This window comes from Sitophilus oryzae, unplaced genomic scaffold (assembly GCF_002938485.1).
Source record: "Sitophilus oryzae breed Bouriz unplaced genomic scaffold, Soryzae_2.0 scaffold_1442_pilon_pilon, whole genome shotgun sequence".
Taxonomy (NCBI): Eukaryota; Metazoa; Arthropoda; class Insecta; order Coleoptera; family Curculionidae; genus Sitophilus; species Sitophilus oryzae.
The window spans coordinates 1,602,268-1,627,033 of NW_022146107.1; the positions used below are offsets into that span (position 1 = coordinate 1,602,268).

Here is a 24,766-nt window from a genome sequence, read left to right on the forward strand (position 1 = left end):
TGGTTGATCTCAGCATACTCCTTGTTTGTTTTACTATACTTACACTGTATATTTTTATTTAATAAATACACCTTATTTGTAATGGTTGTTTTAAACTAAAGAGACAACCTAGAATTTAGCAACCCTAGCCAAAAAAAAACAAAGCTAGATCGCGACAATGTTAACTGTGCATTCAACTACATAATTCCTAAGGGTCTTTATTTAAAAAGAAAATAATGATTTCGATCAGAAGGAAATCAACAGTACTAAAATAATAAGTCGGATGGGAAGAATTCTCCGACCTGAATTATGAATGAAAGAATGATATTTTTATTTCTCGTCGGTCGGCTTATTTTGTCGGACGGGCTGGCCAGCGGGCAACGGGCCGATAACAATCTCGGGTTATTTTCGAACCGGACCCGGACCGATTCCCGCTCTTGATTTATCGACAACGTCGACGCTTCCAACCGCGGCGGCGGTGCCGGCGCTTGACGGACAAATGGAGGCGGTTTTTTCATTTTGACGGCGGCCCCTGCCACCGGTGGCTGCCAACCTCGGCTCGATTAATCGTTCGTAGAGAGCTAGCCCCGGAGAGACATAATTTATCTAGTGGATAAAGCTAACGGAATATTACCTCCAACCATTGGAATCACCTTCACATATAAGGCCACCGTATTTAGATTTATGTCCAATAATAATAATAATATAATAATATAGGTGCTTGTCAGATATAACACCCTCCGAATTTGGCATTTATTTATATATCAGTCGAAAGCATACACTTCAATAAGAATTTTAAGCAAAAAAAAATTTCGGATGAACCACAAATTATTGAAAAATAAATAAATTAAAAGTGCATTTTTAGGTTATGGTGAAGTTGTATAAGCGTGTAATTATTGTAAAATATGACGATTATATGCATTTTTTATTAATATAAAGGTCAGAATTAATCAGTGAGAAGCATTAATAAGTCATAAGTCAAAAATAGAGTTGGTGATATCTTTTGTAATATTTGCCTGATCAATTTACTCTTTCGATTCAAACTTGCCGCCGGAGCCGTCTGTCACCATTTGTTGTTAAGGATGTAAGCTGCCTAAGCATTGTTGCCAAAGTTATTTCTTGTTTGTATGATACATAATACCGTATGATCGAAAAAAAAACGGCGTCCAGCTGGCTTGGAAATGACGATCGATGACATTCCCCATATAATTTTACATATAAAATGACAGCGATGTTCATTTCATAGCCATGGCTGACGCCGTTTTTTTTCGATCATTCGGTACGTTACATGATACAAAAAAAGAGTTGAGACCGAAAGAGTTTTGATTGCGTTGGTTTCAACCTTTCCGTGAGTGTGTTAATCTTTTGTTTTGTTTTTTATTTTAATACGAATCTGATTGCTTTCACTTGATTTTACGTGCCGGTCGCCGGACGAACAAATCCTTATACAGTAGCGCTGTCACGATAAGAACAGATTATAAGTTATTTTAAAATCAAGATATTGAAAGCACTCAGATTCGTATTAAAATATAAAAAAACAACAGATTAACCCCCAAACAAGTTGAAACCAACGCAATCAAAACTCTTTCGTGCAACTTTGTAGTTATAAATAGTCAGATCTCGTAGGCAAAATATCAGCTATGGGTAGGAGCAGTTCCTCAGACGATCGCCTTTTCTTGATTTTAAAATAATCTGTTGTCATAGTCTGTTGTTAACGTGAGTTTTCTTCCGACCAGCACGTGTTTTTTTAATGAACCTTTCAAGAAGAAATGAATGAATCTGGCAACGCCGACAAAATTTGTAGGAGTTTTCGCATAGAAAGTAGCCTGTTGTAGCAATAATTAGATGTTTATTTTTTCATTAAATTATGGATCATCCACACTTTTTTTTGGCTTGAAATACTTATTTCTATGTATGCTTTCGAGTGATATAAAAAAAAGTACAAAATTCGGAGGGTGTTATATCTGACAAGCACCAATAATATATATTTATCCACAAATATGATCAATATACATTGAATTTGGACACGTCAAATAAAAAGAACATACCTATAAAAAATTAATCTAAGATTAAATAAGTACAAACAAGACATTTAAAATATGTATAAACACCAGGGTTGGCATGATTTAAATCAAATTATTTAAATCATGATTTAAATCAAGTGATTTTTTTAATTTTAATCATTGATTTAAATCAAAAAAATAATTTTATTAAAACTTTATTATAAATAAAAAAATAACTGTAAAAGTTATAAAAATGTGTCCTAGAAAGCTATAAAAAATATTTCTATAAAAGATATAACAGATAATAAATCGAAAAGTAATTGCATGTAAATGTTATAAAACTATATAAAAATATCTATTCATCAATTTAAATGTTGGACCGATTTTTGAAGTAATTTTCTGTGAATCCATTAGACCACTAAACGCGGAGATTTATTTAAAATTTATGCACAAGTGACAAAAATTCGCTGTTCGAATAAATATCATTCGCAGTCTAGTGCAGAACTAGGTTCTTCTGATATAGAGACTATATCTTCATTGCCAAGAATCTATAATAATCGTTAGTAAAAATTATACTTTTTTTGATGAATTATACTCATTTGAAGGACCATCGTAAAGCTATTCCGACGTTACAAGAAAGCACAAAAAGTACATTTTTACTACTCCTAATAGAACTTGCATACTATTTTTTAAAATATTACAAATCATTTAATCAATTTCAAATAGTGCAAATAATATAAATAGTAATCAAGCAACAATTTAATTTGTACACTCGTTGAATTTGACACTTAATATCAGTTTAATAATATATTTTTGTACTTTTGTGCTTAGGCGTAACAGTACTTCACTTTTATACCGAGGCGTTAAAATAACAAAAATTAATACTTGTGAGACGTTTGAAAAAAAATCCTTTTGATCTGAAGCTAGCGACTTTTTTGCGAAATATATTGGTGACCGATGTGGAAAAATGACAAACGCACCCTAGAATTATTAATGTTATCGATAACGGACAGAGTTATAAAGATTTAGCCATTTAGGATAGGACTTTAATTGGAAATAAGTCCTAGTCATTTGGAAATCCGATTTAAATATTGTTTTGAATTAAAATCAAAAAAATCTGATTTAAATAAAAAAAATCTGATTTAAATCAAATAAATCTGATTTTTTTGATTTTTTTTTAAAATCATTATTTTTTCCAACCCTGATAAACACTAATGTATAAAAGTAAAAAATTATTTATTAAAATAGTCCATAAATTCAGAAATGCTATAAAGACACTGTTGAATTAAAATTTCTTTAATTGTTTTTCTAAATACTTGAAAACTGGTAATATTACGCTATTCAGATGGTAGCATATTAAAAAAATGTTTACTGGCAAACGAAGGAGATTTCTTATGCCGGCTATACTTTGCCAATATAGAACAGTTCTTTGTTTCTAGTTCCATAGTCATGGACGTCAGCAATCGTTTCATAGGAGTTTCTGTTTTTGAATGCATAGCATAGAATGCTTAGGAGATATATGGATATAAACGTTAATAGGTATCTTTTTTTCTTTAAAAATAATTCTGCACGATTGCAAGGGTGTCAAACCGTACATTCAGCGGAGTACCCGTTTTTGGGCAATAAAAACTCTTTGGCTGCCAGTTGCGCAACCGTAAACTGCTATATTATAGGACATAGCGGAGTATATTAGTGCGTAGTATGCACTCAAGTATCACCCTCTTCATTAACCGATTCTCTCAAATTGAGGAGTACGTAATAACCCTTATTTAATTTTTTGCACACAATTTCTATTTGATCTGACCACCTTAAAGTTTCATCAAGTGTGGTTCCCAAAAATTTTACAGTTTTTTCCGGTTTAATAACAACATTTTTATCTAGACTAAATAAAAATATACAGTGTAAGAGTAAAACAAACTGATAAATACCAAGACAGAGTATGCTGAGATCAACCATCGTTTGACTAATTAACTCATTCACGGATTCCGTGAACTTCACAGTCGAGAAGCTTATCTCCGGCTCAGGTACTCTTGAGGTGGAGGCTGGAGGATCTACCTTCTTTTTCTCCACTTCTTTAACTTGGTCTCTTCTTAGACCCTATACTTTATACCGTTGTTGACCCAGATCTATAATAGAGGATATATCTGTTTTTCTCTATTGCCTCCTTGGATTTGAGGTGAATTCCTATTGTGAGGACCTCACCATTGCCGTCCTCCCTCGAAGTGATGACTCGCCAACTCAATGTAGGTATCTTTTTCATTGGAGTTCTGGCAAAGTTGGTGATACACTGCAAGGGTTAGGGTTGTCCACTTCTATAGAGACACGCATGTATAGAAGTAAGGGAGACGAGAATAATACAATGGGTTGCCTCCTGGTACCCTAAGGTTGAAACCAGTAGAGACTAGTCTTCTATCTAGCCGCGCATCCCTTTGACTTGGTCCCGCCATCATAGGATTTAGGTTTTTGGTGAGGTTGTATATGTCTCCTCTTGATCCGGGCAGTTAAGCTAAGACAGCCTACTCTGCCCATGATACGTGACCACAGACAGTGGAAGGTGCCTGGTATGACGGACAGGGTAGTCCCATCCGGCATCGTTATACGTCTTGGTGCAATTAGGTGCAGTCAGGGATAAGATAATGAGATGTTCCTTAGCCCCAGCCAAAGTTCCAGAAGGCATTCCCTCTAGCACCTTACTAGAACTTTCTCCACCAACGACAAGGTCTCGCATCTCCTAGAGGAAGTATATCCGGTCTTATTAGCAACAAAGGAACCGTATATACAGTTAATATAAATAAGATAAATATTGTGTTATTAAAATAAAAAATAATTTGTTGAAAGTTAAAAATAAGAAGTAAAAAACGTAAAAGTAATAATTGGATGTTGTACTAATAACATATTTATGTCACCCTTATGCTCTTATAAGGGTAGAAATAAAATACCTTCATTCATAATGAATAAGCCTGTAAAGATTTCTTAGGATTTGGTTTGTTATTTCAGGGTTCTCTTTTCTATTGTTATGATTGGAAAAGATCGAGTAAAATATAAAGTGATCCAATCTGCTTTCATTTCAAGCAGAGGGAGCATATGTTAACTTTTTCGTACGGTTCAGATTTATTTGTCTTGTGTTATATAGCGTTTTTATGTTGTTTTTATCAAGAAATATTTCCTTGTTATTTTGTTACATACAGTTTTTAGAAAAAGGAAAAATAGAGAAGTTGGAAAATATATTGAAGTACCTACATTACAAAATAAAAACACTAAATCACGTAATGTGTAAAAGTAAAAGTGTTTTGCTAACTGTGTAAAAGTAAAAGTGTTTTGGTGTATTGTGGTGATTTAGTGTTTTTATTTTGCTGTGTAACACCAACGATTCCAACCCTCAACTGTAATGTTACCTACATTAACTTATCAAAACAATAAATTAAATTATTAATTTACTAAAAAGTACTGGTTTAGTTATGTTATGGTTTATGTTTATTTATATGCAATATTGATTTTTCCGAAAGTGTTAATAGTGACAATATGAAAAATAAATAGTCGGTTTTTCACTTGTTAATTTCTTCAAAGTAACCGGGGCTGAAATGCTTTATTATGTACACAACTAATAACATACTAATGTCAAATAGTTTTTGTCCAGGTGAGTATTCGAAAATTTTAAAAAATAATAAGGTAGAAAAAATTACAGGAAACTATTGCTACTGGGCAATACCTACATTTATTTATTTATTAAAGCTCAAAAGCATTATAAATAAATCAATTACTCAGGCATCTGTAGAGGTTAGTAATGTATGGCTATCGCTTCTTTGTTTTTAATAAAAAATAACTGAAGTAAAAAATAATAACAAACAAAAAATCAGAAAGTTAAAACAGAAAGGTTAAGCATTTTAATTTTACCTCATTATGAAATTGTTAATACGTAGTAATTGATAATTTGAGGTTTGACTTTATGTAATGTCATTTTAACAGAATATTCTTTGTGTTTTTTTTCCCTTTTGATGACGGGAGGAGATTTCGTTACAGAGTTCCACCCCAGAATTATTTTCAAGAGATAATTAAATATAATAAAATTAAATAAGGATTCTTGCCACTTAACTGCTGATATAGAAATTTAATTCTACGCTGTGTTTGTCATAATGTGGATCAACCTGCTCTCACTACCGGTTTCGGAGCCCTACTCCATCATCAAGTGAGCTTGGGCAGATCCACAAAATGACAACCACAGCGCAGATATAGTTAATTCCGACTTGTCGGAAAGTGTCGGTTAGATATTAAGTCCCGAACGGGAGATAGCGGCCTGTGTGCAATGGTAGTACTTTCGTACCACCGAGGCGCAACTATCGATAGTAAAAGGATGGTTAAAGGCTTTTTTTGTAAAATAGAAAACAAATTTCTTGTAGTATAGGTACATAATAAAATTATATAAGGATTCTTGCCACTTAACTGCTGATATACCAAACCAAACCATCCTTTTACTATCGATAGTTGCGCCTCGGTGGTACGAAAGTACTACCATTGCACGCATCAGGCCGCTATCTCCCGTTCGGGACTTAATCTCTAACCGACACTTTCCGACAAGTTGGAATTAACTATCTCTGCACTGTGGTTGCCATTTTGTGGATCTGCCCAAGCTCACCTGATGATGGAGTAGGGCTCCGAAACGGGTAGTGAGAGCAGGTTGATTCACATTATGACAAACACAGCGTAGAATTAAATTTCTATATCAGCAGTTAAGTGGCAAGAATCCTTATATAATTTTATTATGTACCTATACTCCAAGAAATTTGTTTTCTATTAAATATAATGTTATAATAAACTACCATCGATCTACAGTTACTATATCTAATACGGCACTGCTCTCCAAATAAAGAACCTCCAATGTTAAAAAGAAAAATACATAACTTGCCGATGAGCTTATAAGCTGTTCTTTTTTATGTAAATATTATAACGTATATAAAAAGCTAATAATCATCGCATAAAGCGGCGCCTTACGCATTACCAAAGCCGAGAATAGTCGCATTACTCGACGTCTGAAATTCGTTTTCTTTTATTAAAAGCTAAGTAAACTGGTATGAGTATTTTCCATTATGTTTGTCACGCTTGCTCGCAGATCTTCTAAACCGTTCGGAATATCCATATGACCATAAATTCGCTCAATTTACCGAGAAACGGTAAACTTCTGAAGGTAAATCGAAGAAGGGCTTTGCAATGCAAATTTGCACCGTAAATATTACCGAGAAAAACGACCATTTAGCATCTGCTTCGGAAGTGAACGGGCCCGTACTACCTCCGTCGGCTTCACAAGGCGGTACCATGCGGTTTGTTTTTGTCTTGTTCGGTCTCGGTTAGGTCAGGCCCGGAATACAAAAGGTTTGGGCATTTTTGAAGCTACATAATTGTGCAACATACATCAAATTCAACAAAGCAACATTGAATTTGCATATTCAATGTTATTTTTCATATACAGGGTATCAAAACTAGTGTATCTAACTTCGGTGGGTGATTCTTATGAGTTCCTATGAACATATGCCCTATACACATCCCGAAGTAATTACAGCGCTCGAAAGGATAAATAAAAATAATATATTTTGCTTATTTTTAAGAATATTGGCTAACCGTTTTTCCTAAAATTTGGTACTTTTACACACATTTTAATTTTAATGCGAATGGCGATCGTGTAAAATTCCGTAACACCCCTGAAAGTTAGTCCACTAGGGTAGATAGTATGTACTACTGGTGGTACTTCTTTTATCTTTATAGATACAGTAATTTCAACAAATCACATAAAAAGCTAGAACTTTTTTACGTAGAATAGGTGCTCTTCGTTTAGGTCGAAACGGTGAATGGTTTTCAAGATATTTGCGTTTAAAGGTTACGATGCATCGATTTTAGTGGAGTAAAATGATATGAAAAAAGAAATTTTAAATAAATGAATCTTCTGATTTCACTAATACTAAAATGGATGCATCGGAACCTTTACACGCAAATATCTTGAAAACCGTTCACCATTTCGAACTCAACGAAGAGCACCTTTTTTACATAAAAAAGTCCAAGTTATAATTCTTATTTGTTGAAATTGCTGTATCTATATACATACATACTGCCATTACTCGCTGACGTGTATTTGACACGCATTAGAAGATGGTCACGCAAGACGTTTTCTTTCATGAGCTTTTCTGTGACCGAAAAGCCCGATACGTGATGTTATCTGTCTACCGCACTCCAGACATTCAAAAATCTCATTGCTTTGTTTCCTCTTTACTTTTTGGTTGTCACTGTTAACTGACTTCACAATTCTTCTCCATTCCGTTCTATTGTGAGCTGCTTCTTCCCACACATTCTGCTTGTTAATTAAGTTTTCGTGGAACATATCCTTGTACCTTTTGAGTAGTCCACCTGGCCCGGCCTCCTCTTACCGTCTACAAGTTCACCGTAAAGCAGAGATTTTGGTATGCGGTTTTCTTGCATTCTGCATACGTGACCAGCCCATCTTAAGCGGGACTTTGTTATCATGACTTCAATACTCTCGCAGTTAGCTTTTTCAAGGACCGATACGTTTGAGACATGATGGAACCATTTTATTCTTAGGAGTTGTCTAAGATGTCTCTGCTGCAACTTGTTTAATGCGTTCATGTGTCGGCAGTACGGCACCCAGGTTTCGCTTCCATATAAGATCGTGGGAATTATTATTGCTCGGTACACTGCAAGTTTCGTTTTTGTGCTCAAGTCATGATTGTAGAAAACCCTGTCCTTTAATTTCCAAAATGCTCTTGAGGCGCTGCTAATCCTGTGATCTCAGTGATCCATGATATGACACTCTTGATTTGTTGTTGTTATGGAAGCTTTTACACACTGCAAGAAATTTGTTGGGTACTCCGGAGTTTTTCATAATTCCCCAAAGTGTATCTCTGTTTACAGAGTCGAAGGCTTTTATTAGATCGATGAATGCAACGTAAAGTTTAGTTGGACAATCTATAAGGATAAAAAAAGTACCAAATTTCAAGAAAAACCATTTGCCAATGTCCTTAAAAATAAACAAATTATATTACTTTTATTGACCCTTTCGAGGGCTGTAATTTCTTCAGGAAGCATTTTAGGGCATATGTTCATAAGAACTTCTTATTTTATTTTTATCTGTAGAATCACACACTATTTTTTTGACACAGTGTATATTTTCAAAAACACTATGTTTCTCTGCAACTCTTCTGGTTACATAGCCGAACTAAATTTATTTTACTATGTATTATTTATTTAGAATTTTCAATGTTTTTACAAGAATTAAAATAAGTAATAATTTCTGGCATTCTGTGAACATTATTTATTAATTGATATACATAATTTATAACAATGGAGAATTTAATTTGATATTTATTTTTGTTTCAGTGATGACTCCGCTCCAGGCGCAATACACATTCCTGGATTACTCCTTGGCAGCGATTCTTCGAAAGACAGTGAAGCAATTGATGAGAACGCCGAAACCCAGATGAAGAGATACTTGCTTTGTCCTGGCATGTGTCGTATCGAAGTTTTGAAGAAATTTGTCCGGAACAAGTATAATGTCGATACCAGCCAGTTTTTTGTAAGTATTCTATTTGTAAGTCAATAAGTAATGTATTTTTAACCGTGTTAATTTGCTTTGTTTTACCAAAAAATATCAACCCTAATGCCATTCCCTGAACAGCTTCAAAATGTATTATTTATTTAGTAGTCAAGGCAATCAAGGAGTTCTGAATAATAACCGTCATCTATTCTCGGCATTACAGGTGCAAAATATATTAGAAAATTTGTTTCTGCTTCTGACACTTAAAATATTGTTTTTGTTTTTACTTTGTGTTTATATTTATTTACGCTATTTCTACCCTCTACCCCTATCTCTACCTAAAATATTATACACCTTAAAATATAAATAGAAAAATAAAAATTAGTAAAATGATCATGTTATATTAATTTTATGTCCATCTAAATGAAAATTCGTCTACTATCTTTTAGTATTTAGTATAAATATTAGTTTTTTTTAAATTATTTCTCTTTGTTTCAGATCGATATTTTATACAAACGAGTGCCATTACCAGACCACTATACTTTAATTGACATTGGATATATTTATTCTTGGCAAAGGGTAATTTTTTTTACTTTTTATTACATGCCAAATTACTTACGGGTTTTTTTTTTATTATTTTGCAGAACGAATTAATGAAATTCTTCTTTCGAATTGTCGATCTCAACAACACTAAAAGAACCGAGAGTCCTATTAACAGTATGCCCTTCATATCAACTAAGATACCGAAAACGAAAACAAATGGCGTCAAAACAGTTTTGCCTAAAAGAAAAGATTCTAGAAGGAAGTCTGTCGGAAAAAGTAATGGTAGTATTAAGCAATTTAGCGATGAAGATTCGAAAGAAGATTTAGAAAGTTGTAACAAAGAGAACGACAACGATAGAGCTAAATCAAGAGTCGAAGACGATGGTGCTATTGATAAAGGGAAGATATGTACTAATGAAGAAAATTCCGATAATAGACAATTGACTGTACAACTCTTTAAAACTAAAATTGCGAATAGCAAAGAATGTAAATTTGAAAATAACAAAGATTCGTACAAAATTTATGATATTGATTCTGTAGATGAAACTGAAGAAGTTAAATGTTATGAAGAAAATAGAGTTAAAACGTATAGTGCTGCAAAGGCATCATCAAAGCCTCAAAACAATGAGAAACAGATTGTACAAAAAACTGAACTTAAACTCAGTAATAGTGATATTAAAAACGTGGAACCAATAGAATCTCAAATAGTAAAAAAGTGCTACGTAAATAAAAAGGCCATATCAAATCTTGTGTTAGATGATATTAAAATAAAGACTGAACCTATGAAAAGTCCAACAAAGGCTGAACTGTCCATGATGCCAATTATTAAACAAGAACCCGCATTTTCTGAACATCCACTATGTGATTCAGGCGATAAGTTTATTCTTCAGTTGTCAAAAAATATTATAGACGAAAAAGAAGTGCCAAATCATAACAGTCAGGTATATTCAAAGACCGTCACTAAAAGCTATACCAGTATTACATTAAATCGCAGCGAAAACGTTGAAATAATTACACAGATTGAACCGTTATCAAACAAAGATGGTCATCCAATTGGGCACCATATTGTGAAACAAACAATCAAGAAGGGACCAAGAATGAAACCCCCTAGTCCTAAAAAGTCAACTTCGAAGAGTCTTAAATCAATAAAAAGGACGCTGAAAAAGAATCTTTTATTAAAAACGACTAACAAAGCAAAACATTCTCTTGAAAACAAGAATCATTCCCTCGATTTAAAAACCATTTTTGAAACTGAAAAGGTGTCGAATACAGAACTGAATAACGTAAATGATAATTCCGAAGATGAAAAGTCAAAATTCTTTAAAAGTATCGAATTGACAGCTGTTTCCAAACTTAAACAGATACAGCAAGAAGATAAGTCCGCTAAAGAGAAAATTAAAGATTGTAAATCAGTTGCAAGCCATAAACGAAAAGCCAATAGTCCCATAGTTATCGATAATGGAAGACCGACCAAACTCGGTTGTAAAAAAGCGGTAAAGATTATTCTTCAAGAGAAGATTTCTTCATTAAAAGTCTCTCCTGTTGAAGAAAGTTTCTCTCGAGATAATAGTTTACAGTCATTAATTGATAGTTGCAAAATAAACATCCCATCTTCATTATCCATTACATTAAAGGAAAGTACAGAGGATCATAGGTCACCACCTGTCGTGCCACCTGTGAAGAATTTTATAGAAATTTTAAAACTTCCCGACGAGAATCCACCATCTGAAAGTAATACTAAACCCAGCGATTTGAGTCATTTAAAAATTGGTAAATTATGCGATAATGATAGTGAGCAGAAAGTGGACCAAGATTTATCTGATATTGCCAAAAGTCTGACTGAAAAAATACCTATGTCTACGACGATTTCACACATTGTCGGACCAAAACAGCAATTTGAAATTCCTGTCACAACAAACGCCCCTTCCAAATTTCAGATTCAACCAGCTCCTGTACCTGAATTAAGTAAAATTTTAAATATCTCTCAGAATGAGGATAGCACTAAACTTACTCCAAAATCACCTCAGACTTTTCAGAAAATATTTGAAGAGTCTTTAAAGAAACCTCCAGAAGATGTTCCGAATCTCGCATCTGTAGAGCAAAAAGAAGAACCAACGTTATTAAGTCCCGCTTCAGAAAGTACTACAAATGGCACTAGCCAATCCAATAAGGTAAAATCAGAATCGGAAAAAGGAAAAGCAGAGGGAAATAAAGTACAGACATTATTACCGAAAATTCCTATTTCACGTTTACCTCATCAAAGTTTACAAAAAGGAAAACGGAAATTCGAAATGGACTTTATTAGTAAACTAGTTCCTCAAACAGTAGCTAGTTTGCATTCATCCAGTTTGGGAATGAATTACACTGTATCAGTAGGGCAACAGAGTCCCACCAAGACGAAAAAAGCTAATGGTATTGTGTCCCCGGTACGTGCGGAATGCTTGCCCCAACCAGTAGATAGCAAACAAACTTTATCACCGTCAACTGAAGTTAAATCTGTTAATCAGATTTTTAAAGTGCCATCACCAAAATTAAGTGAGGTTTCAAGTGATAGTAGTGGCCCCCAATCATCACAAAATAAACAAAGTATGTCTGGGAGTACAAACAAAAGAAACATTTTAGATATTCCTAGTCAGCTTATTAAGAAAACGAAGAAAGATGAAACGTCTCCACAAAAAATTAAAATTCCTCGATGGCCTCGTAATAAAAATAAGAAATTTTCCTTCGATACTAATCTGATGGGGTTCGTGCTTGATCCATTAGCGCCAGAGAATAATACTGATTGTAAGATGCTCATCCAGGCATCATCAAATTTGCAAAAATCAATAGATGCTGTAGTCTTGAAGTCTGAAGGGACAGAGTCTGACTCGAAAAAATCTGATACCAATGATACCAAGCAACACTCAAAAGAGTCGAGTTCTCCTAGCTCTGAGTTTAAAGTCCCGTCGTTAAGTTCGGGACTGCCGAAATTATCAGATAGCGGTTGTTCTCGACCGCACACACCTTTACCAAAAAGCTCTCCTAAATCCTCGCCCGTCATTAAACATATGTATACACCTACTTCTTCCTTTCCAAATAAGCCAGTTAATCGGCCAAAGAATGTTACTATTTTGCCAAAACCTGTAAATATTTCGCCTAAACCGCGTAACATTTCTCCAAAACCGTCATCCTCTGGACTTTCTCCAGTAGCGCCGTTTTCCGTAAGTTCAGGAGTTCCGTCTAGTCAAAATGGCAATGTTGCCGCGTTGTCAACGAACGAGATCATGGAAAAATATAACATTCCGAACCTGTCGCAACTGACGGCCACTTTCAATATAAATCCGTCTATATTAGCGACAAACCAGTTGGCCGCATTCCAACAGGCCATGCTTCTGAAACATTTTGAAATGCAGAATCGGCAAAATTGGTTGAATAGGAATCAGGGACCTGTATTACAGTACGAAAAATACCTTCAAAATTTGAACGGATCGCTTAATGGTTCATAGAGTTTTATTTGTGTATATTAGAAATATATTAAAGGTGGTTCCGGCTACAGGGTCCTAGTTTATCAACATGCTTGACTTACTCAGAACGACGAAATTGTATAGTGCGATAGTCTCTCAAATAGAATAATTTAGAACATTTATTTTTTAGGGAAATGTATATATCAGTTCCTAACAATCTAGAATTCTGACAAAGTAAAGCATGATATATATGTATAAAGAGTAATGTAAATAGTAAATTTTTCGACGTTGACTAATAATAATATTTTATGTTTAGTTTTAAAAGGTTATTTATTTTTCGCGCTTCTTAAATTATGAATAGACTGAAAGTGTTATCTAGTTTTTGTATTGATATATCAATTATAGTAAATTTAGTACAGCTACATTTGAAAGATTAAGTATAATTTCAACTAACAAGTAACATTACCTATACTTAATATTTATAAAATATACTAGAATAACTATAATTTGATATATCGGATTTATACAGTGATTTATAAAATTAGTTTAAAAAAATGCTAATTAGTAATAGATTTGATATGTAATTGTTATCGGATTTTGTATTAATTAATTACGAGTAGATACATCATGGAACTACTTGGGTCTGTTATACAATTATACACACAAACATTTATTAAACACTGTTTTACAGCAACTACACTTTATTGGCATTCTAATGAGAGGTATTATAGTAATACAATAAAGTATAGTAATAACAAATTTATTGTGAAAATATTTCAAAGAAATCATATTTTTCCAATCAACCTTAATAAAATTTGAACATTTGATAGACTCAGAATTTGTAAAAAAAATATATAAGTATAAATTAATATTAATTGATAAAAAGAATTAAACATTTACGACTAAATTTATGATTAGTCCGGTCCTGTTTCAATTCATGGCATCTTATTCCAAGCCTGTGGTTAGTTAAGGAACAAGCAAGCACTTTCGCGCAAACCATTCTTGCGCTAGTCTGCCGCAAACTGAGCAAAGGCATTTCAAAATATACAATTAACTGTTTACTTGAGGTTTTGTGTAATTCAAAGAATTTTGCTGAATCAATTTAATTTTTAATATTCTAACTATTATAGATATTTGAAAAAAAAAATTATTCTAGTTTCTGTTATATAATTTGAAAATATTTTCAGTTTGCCACTGTGAAACAATGTTTAGTACTTCCACAAATACAACCAAGTTAACTTCCATGATTGATCCACTGATGTCCAATATAATTCTTTTTTGAATATTTTATGATTTTAAATGATTCATTTAATATGCTTAGCTGATTATATGTTCTTCGCGCATATTAATCTATAAATGTATTATGTAAAAAACTATACTCAAATGAGAAGTCACGAATATTGAATTAAAGTCTTGTCAATCAATTTTCGTGGTTTCATATTGATGGAAAATCTCAGGTTCTGTACAAACTTAATAATTATCATCTTAAATGTATATGTATACTTCTCTACTACAAACCTTATAATCATATGCATATATATGTCTATCAAGATATGAATCTCCAATTAAAACTTATCAATTCCTTGCTTTAAAAATATACTTAACGAATATCTGTTTCTTTAATCATATTATTTCGTTGTTTAAAAAGAATGAAGTTAGGAAGTTATCAACTTAATGACATCTTGTCCAAACTATATTCAGTAAATTTTCGTTCTTCGAAATTTTCCGATTTAAAAATTTTTGGGGCGTGTATCGATGCAGATTGATTAGTTAAATTTTTTAGTATCCACAGTTTGTCAAAAAAATACATACAGGGTGAGAAAAAAAAATAAAACCCGTTTTTTTAATTTTCGGCAATTTTTTTAAAGTACAACATAACCTAAAAAGGGGATCAAATTACATTTGGAATTCTTACATTAACGTCTTCTAACCAGGTGAGAAAAGTGGCAAAAATTGAACAAATAAAAAAATCTATTTTTTGAAAGGGGTATATCCAGAAAATCGACAATCGAAATCTTTCAAATTAAATATCTCGGAAACTGTGCATTTTCGAAACACAATTTAAATGGGGCGAATATAGAGCTCCACTCGCTCTATCCGTAGATGTTTCACTGGTCGTTTAGCTACTTACCGTTTCCGAAAGGAAAAATCTTATTTTTATTTATACCTTTATTTATTTTTTCTGCTGGTATAATTCTTATAGTAATCTGTCATCTTATCATGAATTTGGCAAAAATATTACAGCCAAGCAATCTAATATTCATTTTCCTTAACTAATAGCTCTATTTACTTTTCCGTTTTATGTTTTTGAAATTAACTTTAATCCAAAGATTCATTCGTAAAATTAATTTAATGTAGGAAGCAAAACTAACTAATAAGAAAAGTAAGTTTAAATCCTGCTATATTAAAATTAATTGGTATCACGTAGGCTCAACAAATATTGAAGAAAGGGAACGACGGTAAAATCACAAATAATTGTTTTGGAGTTTTTAGAAAGTTTTCCCGAGTTGCGAATTCGTAAAACTTTTATTGGGCGCTGTGTAGTAGCGACGTTTTTTATGATCTTTTTTACCAGGCTATTAATTATACGTTTAATGTTCTTTTCATAATTGATTCTATTTTATTAGCTACCTATAAAAGTTCACTTTGAGAACGAGGAGTATTATTCATTTTGGAACTTTATGATTATCAAGTTTATTTTCGTAAAATTAAATTCATGCCTTGCTTTTTTCATTGGATGCCATAAACTTGGGTTACGTTAACATGCTTTTAATTTAGGGTACGCTTTATTCACAAATTTTATTAATGACTTGTACAAGAAACATAATTTCAACATGCCCACTTCGTGACCGTTATCAAAAAAATGATATACAGGTTGTTAACTGGACATCAGTTACTTATAGGAGAACAGAATGGCAACACTGCCTATTAAGAACGCATGCACTTATAGGGTTTTCTGTCGTCCTGTCGCGTCGTCTATCGACGAGCGGGCCGGGGTTGCCATGTTTCAACCATAAAGCTCTTGCCGCCAGTAATAAACAAATTAACAACCTGTATGTCAGCTGTCGTGGCAACAACTTACAGGATTGCTGTTTCAAGCTTCATTCAGAACCTCGCAATTAGTGGAATAACTTAGTGGTTTCAATTAGCGTAGAAGTTTGTTCTTTTAATTTCAATGTGAGCACTCAGAATGTCAAAATTAGTCGTAGACATTTTGAATTACTAGTAAAAGTTATCAAACTATTAACTTTTCCACTAATTATACTTCAAAATTTGCGAGAAATGTCATTTTGGCCTTTGATTATCATCTGGCAAGAGAAATTGTGGTTAGAAATTAAAAGTTGATTGTTTTATAAGCTAAATATTAGGCTTTGTCTAATGGATAGTATCCATAGACAAAGTTGTATCCATTGGATACAACTGACTAGCACAAGCTGTTGCTAGGATGTTCTATTAATTTTAATTGTGTTTTTTAGACATTGTGAATGATTGTAAAGTAAAAAGTATAAAGTGTAATTGACAAACAACTAATTTATTCCACTAATTGCGAGGTTCTGAATATATTCTGAATAACAAAGTTTTCTTGACAAAACATCTTAAGAAGTCTTCTGAATAATAAAAAATACATTTCGAATAATTAAAATTTACCAGTATCAGGTTTTAATTTGTGTGAGTGATCTTTTTTTATGACAACGGAATATCTGAGAAAACCTCATCAAAATAAATAATGATTTTAAAATTTGGGATATTTAATTTACTTTTAATGACGGAACCATAAGATACTTTTAAGAAAGGAAGCGCCTTGCGGATACCAGAAAATAAGTTTCGGGATATTAAAATTAATTGGTATCACGTTTTGACCCTGCGGCCAGAGAGGGGCTCCCTTTCTTCAATTCGTTTCAGTTATTAAGGTCGAGTGAATTATTTTTGTCATTCTTTTTAATGTTTCGTTCGTTCTTTGCGTAGCGCCTTTGATGTGATGTCGTTTTTTGAGACAGTGTTGGTGTTCTAAAGGGGGGAAGTTCAGACGATTATTAGATTTTAAAGATCCTAAGCCCTAAACGGAAAAATGAGGAAAACTCGGTAGGTAAATATTAAAAAATGGGGCTTAAATCATCTAGTAATTCAATTACCTGACAAATAATTTTGAGTTCAACAGTTACTAAAACGACCATTATCAACCATTATCAAACAAATTGCGCAAAAAAGGCTGTTGTCCAACAAGTTTCCATTGTATGGCCCTGTTTGATAAGTTCCAAGAATGTTTGGATTCTTTTGTGCAACGGTGTGTTGCGCTTCGTTCGTGAAATATTTTAGTTATTTCATCCAAATTCTTTGTTTTCTTTTTCGTTTTTTGGTAACATTTTTGGTGACATGATTGTTATTCGAACAATGGCACTTTTAATAAAAAGTTGATCAACATTTTACTAAGTGTATAGGTGATGCAGTTGGGCAAAGCAACGGTGCGCATTGCTTTGTTGCGCAATTTGTTTTATAATGTATGGGCCGTTTAACGTAACCTACACTCACTATACAGGGGCCTGGAAATAGTGCGTCGGCCATCTGTACCTAGTTCCTAGAATAAAAAAACTTGGAAATTTTGTTTAAGTGCAAACCTAAAGTATGTACTATAATACAGGAAAATATTTTAACATCTACAGGGTGGCTCAAAAAAGTGTGAGTGGGTCGGAATCTACACCCCATATATTACTGTATTTTTGGCTTCTTTTCAGATCACTTTACGTGATTCGAAGATACTAGTAGGTAGATATATGTCGATAGTTTCAGAGATATTGATAAATAAATAAAAAATTCATATTTTTCATCCTTATTTAAATAAATATTACAAATACAAGAACTGCCCTGAAATCAAAACTATGTTAGGTATTTACTTTAGATTGTCTACACTTACTTTGCCATAAATATCGTAATATTAAATCATACAAATTTCAAAATTCTACGCCAAACTTTCTAAAATATATTTTTTTTTTCGTTTTTTTAAATCGAACACACCGTATATTATTTTTTTACTAGATAGAGAAATAATAAATGAACACTTTTTGTATTTAGAGTATTTTAAAGTTCTTAACGGTTTCGCAGATACTCGCGGTATTATTTTACATGGCTCTTTCCGCGGTAAAATGCAAGAGAAAACTAATTGGGTGGCTATGATAAAAATTTACTGTGGAAAAGGCCATATGAAATATAAACCGCGAAAATCTGCGAAACCGTTAAAAATTTTGAAATACTCTAAAAATAAAAAATGTTTATTTTTTTTCTCTATCTATTATAATATAATATACAGGGTCTTCTGTTCCGTATAAAAAAAACGAAGAAAAATTATTTTATATTTCAGAAAGTTTGGCGTAGAATTTTGAACACCTTGTATAATTAACGATTATAATATTTATAGCAAAGTAAGTATAGGCCATCTAAAAAACCTAAAACATAGTATTGATTTCAGGACTGTTCTTGTATTTTTAATATTTTTTTAAAAAAGGCTGAAAATAAAAAAAACATATTTACTCTTATTATATATTTGACTTATGACATATTTACTTAGTATTATGTAAAATGATCTGAAAGGAAGCCAAAAATGCAATAATAATGGTGTTCCATTTAAAAAAAGCAGCCCGATCCCCGATCCACTCACACTTTTTTGAGCTGTATTCCGGAAACTTCGGCAGCGTATTCTGCAGATCAAAATAAGTAAAAAAGTTCGTATAAATGTATAGAAGTTTCATTTTTATTTCGATTTTTTCCAAATAATTCCTGCAGTAACGTCAATATTTTTATGAAAATTGGTTTCTGGGAGTTTTTTGACACGAGAAACTTGATTTTGATGTCAATATGAATCCTACTAGTAGAGGGCGCCACCTACATATTTTTTAACAGGTTTGAAGAGTAATAACTTTTCGTCCGTACCTGTATGAAACTACTGAATAAAAAAATATAAATTTACGACGTTTTTTACGTTAAAAATGTCTCTTAGTAAAAATCGCTACGAGTATTGGTTTTCGAGATATTTGGAATCGAAATTATCAATATCTACCTGTCATCATTGACATAAATTAAACATGTTAACTAAATAGTTATTTGATTGAGATCATAAATCTGAAAGTTTTTGTGCCAAAAGTTCAACAGAAACTGTTTTATCATCATTTTTTTGCAGAAAAATTTATGATTAATTTAAAAAAATAAAAATTTCCCAAATTTATCATTTCAGTCAAATAACTATCTACTCAACGTGTTTATTTTTCGTCAATAACGACATGTATTGACATTGACGTAACTACAGGGGGGCCCGGGGGGGCGCCCCCCCCCCCAGGTGCTGCTGGGCACCCCCCAGGGAAATCCTGAATTATGACTCTTGGCTACGTATTAATTTTTATTTGCTTGTGATGCAGTAAAAGTGACGTTTTGTAGTTTTGTTTATTTAATACTATTTTGTTGTGTTCAAAAAATGTGTTTTTTTAATTTTTTTTTAGAAAATTTTTAGGTATTTCAGTAATGGGAACACGGTTTTAAGATTATTTTTCATTTAAAAAAAAAACAAAAGCCCTAGGCCCCCCCTGGTCTCAACCCCAGGCCCCCCCCAGGCCCACCCCAGGATAAATTGCTATTTACGCTAATGTGTATTGACTATTTCCATTCTAAATATTTTGAGAACGGTTGCTCGTAGCGATTTTTACAAAGATATATTTTTTGCGTAAAAAGTCGCAGAGTTGTATATTTTTTCCCTCTGTAGTTTTATACAGGTACGGACAAAAAGTTATTACGCTTCAAAACAGTTAAAACATATATAGTTGGCGCCCTCTACCAGTAGGAGTCATATTGACATCAAAATCAAATTTCTCATGTCAAAAAACTCCCAGACACCAATTTTCATCCAAATATTGACGTTACATCAGAAATTATTTGGAAAAAATCGAAATAAAAATGAAACTTCTACACCCTGTATCTCTGAAAATAAGCACTTTAGGACATACACTTATACGAACTTTTTTACTTAAATTTATCTGCAGAATATGCTGCCGAAGTTTCCGGAATACAGTTCGGACCACCCTGTATAGACTTTAGGTTTCCACAACAAAATTGCCAAGTTTTTTATTCTAGGGGCTACAGATGCCCGACGAACTATTGCCGAACCCTGTATTATATCGACCCATACTTCCTCTTGCGGATATTGTTTATACCGATGATGATTTATATAAAATGTTTAGAAATAAAAAGGTTCTAAATTCTGTGAAATATGCTAAAAAAAATCAGAAAGATATAGTAAAATATTAAAAGTTGAGTCGCCTGGTAGATACATTTCAAAAGTAAATAGTCATTTTACATAAAAACGCAACTTAGTAAATCTACATATGTACCATATTTCAACTTTTTAGAGTAAATCCGTTTTGAACGTCAATTCAATCACAATATTCTATTTAGTGGTTGGTTCTTTAATGCTTGTGAAAGAGAAAATCTAGATATTAGATTTGAAACACCCCAAACGAAAAAAGAAAGAAAACTCAATAGAAAAATATTAAAAAATCTTGGATGTAATTAGGTCAGCAATTATTTTTTAATACACAAATATTTTTGAGTTCTTTCGCTTATACGCACTGAAAATTAAATTATTTTAAAGTAATATTTAATATTTTTTTAATTTAATTTTATTTTGAGGGATTTATTTACAAAATTACAATCAAAAAAATTTAACTTGTATTCTGTGTTCGTTAAAAATGTTTTGATTGCTTGCAACAGTTGTCTTTCGTGTTCCATAATGAATTCTCACAAAATGAAAAATATAGCTATGGACAGACGTCAAAAGATTTTTATCATTATATTTTTGAATATAGATATATTAAATGAGGCTTATGAGTAATAAAAAAATGGATAATTATAGACTACAATAGTGAAATTATATTCTATAATTATTATTATATTTATTACTCTTGTAAAACTACTGTATTATATTTTTGATACTTTTTTATTAGTTTTTCAACCATGTACTTTTCTTAATTTTAATTGTTGTTGCTTCACTAAAGTAGGTCACATACAAATATACTACATAATAAGCCTCTTCGTATTATTAGCCTAATTTTTCACGAAATGGCCAGTTTTATAATTTTTTCCTTCAGAAAGGAAAGTGTGTTTTGACGTTCTTTTTATGTACATTTTTTCATTTAATTTTCCTTTTGGATATGATGTACATGATTGATTTTTAGAATCATTTGTTAATGTTTTAATTATATTAAATTATTGTTATTTTAAGCTTGTTTATTTAGGATCTGTATTATATATTGTAATTAGTTAAATATTAAGGAGATGTAACATATTATTTTGCAATTTTCATTAAAAATTTTTAAACATTTGTTGTCGTTTTATTTTTGAAGAAGCATTCAAAATTTTTTTTCAAACTTGATCCCAAGATCGCATGATAATGGGTGTAAAGGTTCTAAATAAATAAAGTGGAACTGAATTGGTAGTTCAGGCCACCCAGTGGGTCGACTGTGCATTGAATACACATAGACCTAACTGCATTTCGGCGATGTTGCCGGTTTAGAAAGCATTTGGAGAACGCAAATAACGTTGCACGTTGCAATTAAGAACTGAGGAAGGTCTTACTAGACGAGAACAGTACATGTTTCTATTTTACACATGAAATACAAATTAATTATATTAATAATATTGAGTAATTGTTAAAAAAGATAATAATACATTAAAAATACTTTATTTTTAATAATTATACAGGGTTTCAAAAAAATAGTGTACCTAGAAGATTGTGGTGTTTTGAAAATATAAGATAAAAAGTGTCAAACCTATCTACAACAGTGTGGGCTACAGTGATATTTTCTCATTAGAAAATGGTGGTTTTCTGAAAATATCTCTGAAAATATAATACAAGATAAACCATAGCTACCACCAGTGTGGGCTATCTGTTACATAATATTGAATATTACGTCTGTTTACTCCTTGTATGTTGACAAAAATATTTTCAATATGCCGCCATAAATATTTCACTGCGCCCGGCCCATAGTAGGTATATAAAAAAATTGAAATGACACTCACAAACTAGAAATAAGTGCAAGTATTTTAACTGGTAGTATTGTTCAACCCCAGAAACACACCTATGATGTTTTTTTCGCGAAAAAAAAATTGAAAATTTTTTTGGAATTTTTTTAGTTAAAAAACATAATTTTTTGATAATGTGGCAACATAGCTATTAGATTAAATTTACAAGAAAGAAAATCCAGAAAAGATCCAGTGCTTCTCAAAATTTTAGCAAAAAATCTTTTTTTTTAATTTTCAAAGTAAAATAACTCCATTGGCTTATTTGAAAAACGATAAAGAGAAAATATGTTTCTTTTATCGAGATCTACCACCCCTTAAAATACTTGCACTTATTTCTGGGACATCCTGTATAATAATTAAATTAGAAAACTTTCATATTAGCTCTATTTATTTATCATCTCGTTTTGATTAGCCTTACTTATTATGGAAAATTAATTTAAATATCATTAAAAAATTAATGATAATTACTTTTTTTTGTTTGTTTTGATACTAGCCAGAACGGCTTTGAAATATTGGAATTTCGTAATTAAATGCCAGCTAAATTTGCAAAATCAGAATATCCAACTATTCCAATTATTGTTGATTATTGCTCCGTATAAACATAAATGCAGGGTAAACTGAACATGAAGTTCCCAGATCGATAACATTCACTACAGACCTATTTATCAAATAGAAAAAAACATATTGGTACACATATACACATGGCCAAAATTATTGCATTTATTGTTTAAAAATAGACGGAAAGGAATTTAAGGAATTTTTTTTAACATTGAAAATGTTTCTGTTATCCTATATAAGGGAGCCCAAATCGAATTAAAATGCTACATTTGCCACACCATGACGTCATATATACAAGGGTATAGGAAACCTCGGCGCAGCGGCGGCAGTCGGCCAGCGCGCGCAAAAACCATTACATCGCTAATTGTTTATTGATATATCTTTATTAGTTTAAAAGCAAAAAATATGGGGTTTGCTTTGATACATTGTCAAGACATAAGCGAAACTTTTAAATTGTTTCTTTTTTTCATTTAGGCCTTCGTTTTTCGTTAAATGAAAGTTATATTAAAAAATCTATTTTTAAACCAAATTTTCGCATGATTGAAATGATTATTCATGTTTAAAGTTTTTTTTGGTCATAAGCGCTAATGGAAATGTTTTTTCGTAAATAATTATAAAAAATTACTCCCTACGAAGACTTTATTGTGTACTAGATCAAAAAATAAGTATTTGTTTTCTTTATACGGTGGTATTAATATATCGATTTTTGATGATAGTGCCCTTTTACCCGGTCTAATTTTGTACTACTTTCGGAATAAGGGTCATATCATGTACTGTACTTAGGGAATATCATGTACTGTACTCCCATCCCTGAAAAATTCAGCTTGTGACACCGAAGTGAGAGGTAACGTCAAAATAAGCTTTAATCTACCTTCATCATAGGTAGGTGTAGGTACTCTAGGTATATTCTACCTAGACAGTAGCTGAACTAGCTGACAGTAGTAATTAATTTGTTATCCGTAGGTTTTGGATTTTTCCTGATTGGTTTGTTAAACAAAAATATACTGGGCATATAAATGTCTGTTACAGGTTAATTCGTTAAAGAAATGTGCATTACACACATATTATTTTAATAATAATAGTAATGGCTATATTAGGTTATAACACATACATATGTATTGAATGTACTTATTTTAACCAATGCATTGTTTTGTTTTTTTAATCTCACAAATAAGAAATGTTTTATAGTTTTTATTATAAAAAACAGTGATTATACAATTTATTTACACCCCTTACACTGTTTTCTGTAAGGGGTGTAACCAGGAGTATATTTCGTAACCTCTTACGATATAAGAGGGCACAAAGTGTTTTATTACTTAATGCTTAAAATTTAATAATATATTTGTACATAAAATAAAATAGACTAGAAAGTCAATTAATTAATATTGACGTAATTACTAAATAAGTACAAGATTTTTTTTCTAATTATTTTAGTGTATTTTTAGTCACCTAATTATAAAGGAGAGATATCCAACCATTGCATTATTTTACTCACAAATAAATGTTTTATGGTTTTTATTATAAAACAACGATTAATTTATTATACACCCCTTAACCCAAACACTCCAAGGAGGATATTTCGTGACCCCTTATTTAAAGTGGACAAGCTTTATTAGTCAATGTTTTAATTACCCAGCGTC

At 32.0% G+C, this 24,766-nt stretch overlaps 1 protein-coding gene across 1 annotated transcript in view; it reads left to right on the forward strand.

Annotated features, from left to right (window-relative positions):
* LOC115877019 (polycomb group protein Psc-like) overlaps positions 1 to 16,825 on the forward strand; it is a 320,522-nt gene extending 303,697 nt beyond the window's left edge. Inside the window, exons 5-7 of the mRNA XM_030893082.1 lie at positions 9,363 to 9,558; positions 10,018 to 10,098; positions 10,164 to 16,825. Coding sequence (XP_030748942.1) covers positions 9,363 to 9,558; positions 10,018 to 10,098; positions 10,164 to 13,547 — 3,661 coding nt within the window. The 3' untranslated portion in view covers positions 13,548 to 16,825. The remainder of the gene's footprint in view (positions 1 to 9,362; positions 9,559 to 10,017; positions 10,099 to 10,163) is intronic.
* Positions 16,826 to 24,766: the final 7,941 nt, after the last annotated feature.